The 8,812-nt window shown below is 32.6% G+C and overlaps 1 protein-coding gene and 1 long non-coding RNA gene across 2 annotated transcripts; one reads left to right on the top strand and one right to left on the bottom strand.

Moving 5' to 3' along the window:
- Positions 1-609: 609 nt before the first annotated feature.
- LOC131603549 (9-cis-epoxycarotenoid dioxygenase NCED2, chloroplastic-like) lies at positions 610-2,853 on the top strand. Its single transcript, XM_058875901.1, has one exon. It carries the CDS (start codon positions 726-728, stop codon positions 2,565-2,567), a length of 1,842 nt encoding a protein of 613 aa, XP_058731884.1. The 5' UTR covers positions 610-725; the 3' UTR covers positions 2,568-2,853.
- A 468-nt stretch (positions 2,854-3,321) lies between these two features.
- On the bottom strand, positions 3,322-5,802 carry LOC131607985 (uncharacterized). Its single transcript, XR_009285464.1, has 3 exons — positions 4,166-5,802; positions 3,722-4,082; positions 3,322-3,643 (listed from the first exon to the last, which is right to left on the bottom strand). It is a non-coding gene; the product is annotated as an uncharacterized LOC131607985 (long non-coding RNA).
- Positions 5,803-8,812: the final 3,010 nt, after the last annotated feature.

Here is an 8,812-nt window from a genome sequence, read left to right as displayed (position 1 = left end):
TTATCATTAGGGGAGCCGGGAGCACATTTACCACACATACTTTATCAACATAGTAGTAAAACTAAAACATATACTTACAAGCTCAAAACCATTTATAAAAATAGTAGTGTAACATAGTACTACTATATATTACTTACTATCAATGAATTTCTCACATCATAATGACATTTAAATTCAAACTTGATTAAACTAATTAAACCAATGAATTCTAAAGATTACACAGAACTAAATTGAATTAGATGACTTTGAAATACACCAAGCATTACTACAAAATTGACAGACATACTTAAAATACTGAATTAAAGGTGTTTTTGATGTCAACCTAAATTAAATTTGATAAGTATCACAACGCCGATAGAGGTTTCTGCGTCACAATCAGCTACTAGCAATTCTAAACCGAAACCGAATACCTCTGTCCCCACACCCATGTACATTTTAGAACCCACAACCTAATCCACCACGTGCTCTTCTATAAGGTGGACCTCCTTAAATAAAAACACACAATCAAAATCAAATAATTAATAAATAATAATAATAATAATAAAGAAATAAATATAATATAGACACTTTCTCTTTCTTTCACCTCTCCACTCTATTTAAACCCAATTGTGCCTTCTCTTTTCTCTCCCTCCCAAAACCTCTCTTCATTTCAACCTCTTTTCTTTCTTTCTTTCTCCATGATCATTTCATTTCTTTATTCACTTTGAAAAACCACCAAAATCTCTATGATCATGGCACCTTCTTCACTAGCTCTCAATTCTAGCACTTGGGCTACTACAACTACTAATAATAAATCTCAATTCCCACACTCTTTCTCTATCTCCTCATCATCCTCTACATCATTCAATGATAAATCCACCCTAAACCTGAAGAAGAAGAAGCCCAATAGAAAGATATTATTACTTCACTGTGCCCTTCACTCTCCCTCAGTGTTGGATTTTCCAAAACAAAGCTACAAACAACCATCAACTAACAAAGAAAATGACACTGAAACAATTATAAACAAACCAAGAGAGTCTTCATGGAACCCAATACAAAAAGTTGCAGCAATGGCACTAAACATGTTCGAAAGCGCGTTGCTCTCACGCGAGCTCCAATATCCACTTCCCAAAACTTCGGACCCGAGAATTCAAATAGCTGGAAACTTTGCTCCGGTACCGGAACAGCCAGTGGTTCATTCTCTCCCCGTTACCGGCACAATCCCCGCCTGCGTCAATGGTGTTTACGTACGTAACGGTGCCAACCCAATGTTTGAACCAGTTTCCGGTCACCATCTTTTTGACGGTGATGGCATGGTTCACGCTGTAACCATTAATGATGGCGCGGCAAGCTACGCTTGCCGCTTCACTGAAACGGAGAGGCTTGTCCAGGAACGAGAGTTAGGCCGAGCGATGTTTCCGAAGGCCATCGGAGAACTCCATGGCCATTCAGGCATCGCGAGGCTTATGCTGTTTTACGCTAGAAGTCTTTGCGGCATCGTTGATCACAAGCGTGGCTCCGGCGTTGCCAACGCTGGCCTTGTATACTTCAACGGAAAACTCCTAGCTATGTCGGAAGATGATCTTCCATACCAACTTCAAATCACTCCCTCCGGCGACGTTAAAACAGTTGGTCGTTACAGTTTCTTGGACCAGCTTCATTCCACCATGATTGCACACCCCAAGATTGATCCTATCTCCGGCGAACTCTTTGCATTGAGCTACGACGTAGCTAGACCTTATCTCAAATACTTCCGGTTCTCACCAGACGGAAAAAAGTCACCGGACGTGGAAATACGTCTCGAAGTCCCAACAATGACGCACGATTTCGCGATCACGGAGAATTTCGTAGTAATCCCGGATCATCAGGTGGTGTTTAAGTTGGAAGAAATGATCAAGGGTGGTTCTCCGGTGATATTCGACGGTGCAAAGAAATCAAGATTCGGCGTCCTTCCGAAATACGCAAAAGACGCTTCAAGCATCATTTGGGTGGAATCTCCCAACACGTTTTGCTTCCATTTGTGGAACGCGTGGGAAGAACCAGAAACCGATGAAATAGTGGTTATCGGTTCGTGCATGACGCCACCGGATTCAATCTTCAACGAGAGCGATGAAAATTTGAAAAGCGTTTTATCAGAGATAAGGCTGAACGTGAAAACCGGAGAATCGAAACGCAGGTCGATAGTTCCAGAAATGAATCTAGAGGCTGGGATGGTGAACCGGAACCGGCTCGGGAGAAAAACCCGGTTCGCTTATTTGGCGGTTGCGGAACCGTGGCCGAAAGTATCAGGGTTCGCTAAGGTAGACCTTGTAAGTGGGGAGGTGAAGACGCATAGGTATGGCGATGGAAGGTTTGGCGGAGAACCGTTTTTCTTACCAGCAACAAGATCAGGGGGGTGTGAATATGAAAAGGAAGAAGATGAGGGGTACATTATGGCTTTTGTGCATGATGAGAAGAGATGTAAATCGCAGTTAGAGATAGTAAACGCCGTTAGCTTGGAAGTTGAAGCGACCGTTAATTTACCTTCTAGAGTGCCGTATGGTTTTCATGGTACGTTTGTGGAAGCTAAGGATTTGACATTACAATGATGCCAGTACGTAACTACTATTTCTACTTTCATGGGTAAAAACAAATGGTAAAAGTTCCAGAGAAATAGTAAAAATTAAAAAGAAAAAACGAAAAGGGGAATATTACCAGAGGGATATACAGTAAATGTCCCCGGGTTCTTCTGAAGAAAGATTTAGTTGGTATTAGTAACTAGTATTTAGAAGGTTTGGTTCATTTTGGACGTATTTTGAGGAATCAGCTTGTAGCTTTGTAGTACTGTGTATGTATTAGATGGAGCTCAGCTGCTTTCTGTTTCTCTCTTTTTTTTTTAATGGTGTATTTAATTTATTTACCAGGAAATAGAATTTGCTTTTCTGTTTCAATTTTTTGGTTCTTTCAGTTTACTATACTAGTCATATGCTAAAAATTGGGTGTATAAATAACATCATCAATGTTTAAAAAAAAAAAAAGAGAGTTTTTCAAAATCGGTAAAGAATTTTAAAATCGTAACTTGAGAATCGTAATATGGATCGTCAGATTTTATTATTAATAGAACAATATTTTTCCATCTTATCAATTTTTTTTTTTATATATGTAGAATTACATGCATATGCTCCACAATGATCATATGTAAAAATAATAAGTTGAAAGTCATAACCATAAATTCATAAGTTTACGATAATAAATATACATTCAAACAAAACATAGAAAAACTTAGTTCAAAATGGAAACAATTTAAAAGCAACAATTCTAAACATTTAAAATGTCATTAAATTTCATATAAGCATAGTCATCTTCATCACCATTTTCGTCTTCATTCTATTCTATTTCTTCATCTTTATTCTCTTCTAATTATTCATCAACCGAATGATCAACATTAAAAAGACTAGGAGGAACATCCAAATCATCTCCAACACCACCAATAGGAACATTTTCTCCAACATTAAGCATGACGTCTTCATCTATACGATCATTACCATCTCTATCCTCTTGCCATTCATCTTCACATGAAATATCTTTATAAAAGTTATAAGATGATTTCCTAGTTTCCTTCTTTTTGCCCAAAAACAACATCATTCATTGTCTTTTGCTTTAAACGATTTATTTTTGTGTGGACCTACATAAATTTAAAAAAAAAAAATTAAAACAAGATAATCAAGATTCTTAAAAGTTGAATACTTAAAACCTTACTTACTCTTTCAAAGACACTCCAATTCCTTTCACAACCAGATGAACTGCAAGTTAAACTCAACACGAGCATAAGATCCCCACCATTGTGTTGGTATTTTGCTTTAAGTGCGAGCATGGCTAAATCACTACCAAAGCTTCCATCATTTTCTTTGAAGTTTTCTAGTTGGTAATCAATCTTAGAGCGCTTTTCTAAGTCTGGCACCATTCTATTCAAACATTCATACATCCCTTCTACAACTTCATTATCACTAGTGTATTCAGGAGCATAATGTAAGATTGGGTTAAGAAAATTTCCAGCAGCATGCAATGGCCGATGTAGTTGTTTATCCCATCTTTCATCAATAATTTTCGATATCGGTTTGTAGCTAAGAAATGAGTGAAATGAATTAGTTTTGAAACAAAGTGTGTAAATTTAAATATCAAAGAAGGATAAGAATAAGATAGTTACCTTCTACCAACTCCTTAATTTTAAGTCTGATCAAATCCTTTCTTTTGCTTGGTCCATCTCTTCATAAATGTAATCCATGGCTAGTTTCTCATCTGAATCCACCATGCGAAGCACCCTAATTAGGGGGAAAACACCCCTTATGTAATACATAACATCTTTCCAAAATTTCTTATCAGTAACCAAACATTCCACAATGATCTCATCACTACTCTTTGCAAGTTTACTAGAATTTCATTCGTTGGATGTAAACATGTTTTTTAGCGATGCCATATTTTCATACAAACAGCCCAAAGTCAAATATGAAGTGGCAAAGCGAGTTAGGCCGAGTCGAATCAATCACAATCTTTAGTAAATTTATGCAATAATGAAATTATACCTGTTATTGCATAAATAGAGGTTGTGATCCTCTTACCTCTTAAAATCGCCTCTTTGTGCAGTGTGATCTTGTTTTCTAAATCGTCTAACATTAAGTCGATACAATATGCAACACAATGTGTCCAATACAGCTGCTTCCGCTTTTGCATTAACAAATCTCCGGCTGCTTTGTAATTCACTGCATTGTCTGTAACAATTTGGACAATATTATCCTCCTCAACTTCCTCGACAACATCATTAATCATCTTAAATACCTTGTCTGCAGTCTTGCTTATGTTCGATGCATCAATAGAAAACATTCACCAAAAAATTAAGTATGGTCCTTCTCCTTTTATCGGTCCATCCATAAGTCATTACGGTGCATCCTAACTTCTTTCAAACAACCTTATGTTCATCTAAATCATCATTGATCTTGTTCTAGTGATGATTTAAATATTTCCCTCGAACCTCATAACTGGATGGTGGTTTAAATCCTGGACCATGTTCAGCAACAAGTTCAAACATATGATTCCATTTTTCACTGTTAGTGACATTTAATGGAATTACATTACTCCACGTTTCTTAAACATATTTGTGGAGTTCAAAATCCGTTCTTCACTTTTTCTTTTTGCAATAAAGCTGGATGATCCACCGACACTATTAGGCTCTTCAATGTCATACAAAATTGATTTCTTAATTAGCTTAGTTTGCAAATCAACAACAACCGTCATTATTCCCTTCTTAACTTCATCTGAAACAGCTTTGCAAGGCTTCACGTTCTTACTAGTACCAACTAAATGATATTTGAGTCGATAAACTCCTCCACTAAACTCTTCCCCACAATAGTTTCACTTCCACCTTTTTTTTGTCCGGAATAGGAAAACAGTGTTTCTATGCCGGATCCGATTTATTTCCGCGAGCATTCTTTGGAATAGTTGTGTTGGTTATAGGAGGTTTGGATGTTGTTTTGGTAATAAGAGGTATCGATGCCATGGAAAAATAGAAGAATAGGGGAGGAAAAATAAAGGAAAACAAAGGGTAAAAAACGAAATTGTTCAATGAAAGAAGCAAGGTTGTTTGTGAGAAGAATTGTGAATGTGTTTATTGAGGAATAATTGTAAATGGGATGATAGAATTTATGCTGAATAATTGGTTAAAAATTGTAACGGTTAGTGAATTTATTGAGGAATAAAGAAGGCTGTAAGATCGAGGAAAAATGTTGTCGAATTATGTTTTAGGAAGGTTGGATTTGAATGAAAATATTTTTGTTTAATGGATAATTCCAAATGTGTTACCAAATTGAAAGGTTGGAATGGAATGAAAAAAATTTTGTTTAGTGAAAAGGTTTTACGAAGATTGCCGACTTGAATTGAATGAAAAGGCTGCATAATTCTCTTATTCAAAAAATAATAATAAATCAGAAATAAATAAGACTTGACCCGGATCCAGGTTCGTTTTAGAAAATTAGAGTTCTTTAAATGAATAAAATCCAAAACGTAAGCACCGCTTTCAGAAATCCAATGTCGCTTTGAGAATTCCAAAAATTGCATGCGCCGCTTTGAGAATTCCAAAAATTTCCAGCACCGCTTTTAGAAATCCAAAACGATTTTGATTTTCAACTCGATCGAGTTTATCAAGTTTGTGAAGTATGATGTTACCTGGATGCAACACGAAAACATGACAGTAAAATATTGAATCGTATATTTTTGAGAGTTAACTTGTAATTTTGCAAACATTGAATAACATCTATTATAAATATATAAAAAAGAAAGTACCTGGAAAATCCAAGTTTAACCCCACTAATAAAAGCTTAAACTAATCCAATTTCAAGGACAAATAAGTCTTAATGCACTAATGCTGCATTTACATGCATTTGGTATTTAATATGGCTGATGTGTCATCCCATCATTTTTTCTTACATTTTTAATTTATTTTTATCAAACATAATTAGTAAATAGTGTGGGGCCAATTTGAGTTATTAGTTTCAAAGCAATTATCATAATATTGTGCATATCTAAGCCCTTTTTAATCCAAATTCATTTTCTCCTAATTATAGAGTTATTTTTGTCTAAACTCAATTAATGTTTTTGCTGCTTTCACGTTCTCAATGCAAAAATGAATAGCCATGTTACACGTTTCAATGAAAATTTGAATTTTCACTCTCCTCTATGCAGACAGAACTCAAAGGTCTTACAAAATTAATATAATTTATAAAAAAAATTTAACGTTTAATTCTTACATTAAACATTTTTAAAACAATATAACAAGTCTTTCTTTTTAAAACAAAACATGCTACCAAATATTTTAATCACAATTTAATTAAAATATATGATTTAAAAGTGTAATTTTTAAAATTATATATACCGATTGTAATTAAATTTAAACAAAACTTATCTAAAATTGTATCTCATAGTTTATAGAATTATATTTTTTCATAATTAATTTAGGTAAATAAATTGTTCTAAAGGGGTCAATTTAATTTCCATTGTTCTATATAATTACTGTTAAATTTTTACTTATTAATTTCCATTGCAATGATTAAATTGTTTTTAAAATATTTGGTAGCATGTTTTGTTTTAAAAAGAAGGACTTGTTATATTGTTTTAAAAATGTTAAATGTAAGAATTAAACGTTAAATTTTTTTATAAATTATATTGTAAGAACTAATATTTTGTTAAAAACATTAGATGATATTATTTTAATTGAATATAATTTAAATACAAATAAAATTATTAAAAAAATTTATACTTCTTATTATTTTAAAGTTTACATTATTTTTTAGTATTTTTTTATTCTGAAAATGTATATATAGCTTAGAGAATTTTAATTTAAAATAAAAATACAAAATACATTTTTGCTTATAATAGATATATTTCACGATATTTTTATAACAATTTAATCAAATAAAAATATTTTTGGTAAGAATATCTTTAAATGATTTTCTTTAAAATATTAACCATTCTAGAAAAAAAATCAAGTAAAGTGTTCTATATATGAAATTTTTAAATCATAGTCGTTGATTAAATCAAACGATCGGTATTAATAGTTCCCGTTTCTCACATAAATATCAGTTCTCATTAGATACGCTCCCTATATATATATATATATATATATATATATATATATATATATATATATATATATATATATATATATATATATATATATATATATATATATATATATATATATATATATATATATATGGCCATTGTTCTTTGCAAAACCTTTTACAAACCAATTCCCAAAGCATAGAATTCCAATTACGTATCTTTTTCATTAATTTGTGTGTTTCTCTGCTCACACTTTAACCCTTTTGCAATTTCTTTTTGTCACTCTCAAAACCTCTTTTGATACTTATTTATTTTGTTTTTTTTTTTATATATATAATGATACTTTATATTCCTCTTTAAAATTATGTGGTCTGTTATTTTTCTGCATACATGTCTCATTTCATTCTCAAACTCTTCTTTCAAATGTGTTACTTTATTATGTTTTGTCATTGTCTTGATCAATTTATCCCAAAAGCCATTTTCTTGAATCAATATATTCAACAAAAATTGTTCTATAGGAAACCATTAAATCCTGCATCTAAGTATGACTATAATCACTTTTAATAACAAACATTTTAACAATACTTTGCAAATTGCATATTATTTTGTTTGGCACAAAAGAGCTAGTGTTTCAAAAGAATCAAAATGTTCGTAAAAATTATGAAAAACCACGTTACATGTGACTCATCCGACAATAATCTTGCCGTAGCAAAAGAAAACGGTGGCATTGTCACCTTATTTGTTATGTCTATTTTTGTTCTAATAATAAAAATTAATTTTTCATTTTGCCGCAGAATCAATATGAACCATAACTTTGCTAAAGGTTTATTAAGACGTTTTGAAAGCTCCATGTGAAATGATACAAGACCATTGGAGACAAAAAGTCCCACTTGCCTTTATCATAGGTTTCATGTCAAAAACAATATATTGTCTTTCTTCTACTTGGAGCCAAATAACCACTTCGATTATGGACCCTCAAAAAGTCATTTTTCATTCATTGTTTTTCTTCTGCTTTGCCTGGATCTTTTGGAAAACAATTTGATTTTGACATGATACCACACTTCTAACTGAAATTGCTTTTTATAAATCTCACTTCCACATTCAATTTTTAGATAAAATTTCTGAAAAGTATGAGTCCAATTACGGTTTAACCTTAATGCTTAAGGTTTGATAAAATGAGCAATTTAACCATGATTTACTCACAATTCAAAAGGTTTAAAGTAGTTCGTTAAAGATAAAT

Source organism: Vicia villosa, linkage group LG5 (genome assembly GCF_029867415.1).
Source record: "Vicia villosa cultivar HV-30 ecotype Madison, WI linkage group LG5, Vvil1.0, whole genome shotgun sequence".
In the NCBI taxonomy this organism is placed as follows: domain Eukaryota; kingdom Viridiplantae; phylum Streptophyta; class Magnoliopsida; order Fabales; family Fabaceae; genus Vicia; species Vicia villosa.
The sequence above is the reverse complement of the archived record's forward strand: the minus strand, read 5'-3'. Positions and strand labels throughout refer to the sequence as shown.

Excerpts from the sequence above, each read along its gene's own strand:
- LOC131603549 (XM_058875901.1), top strand. The coding sequence starts at position 726 with ATGATCATGGCACCTTCTTCACTAGCTCTCAATTCTAGCACTTGGGCT.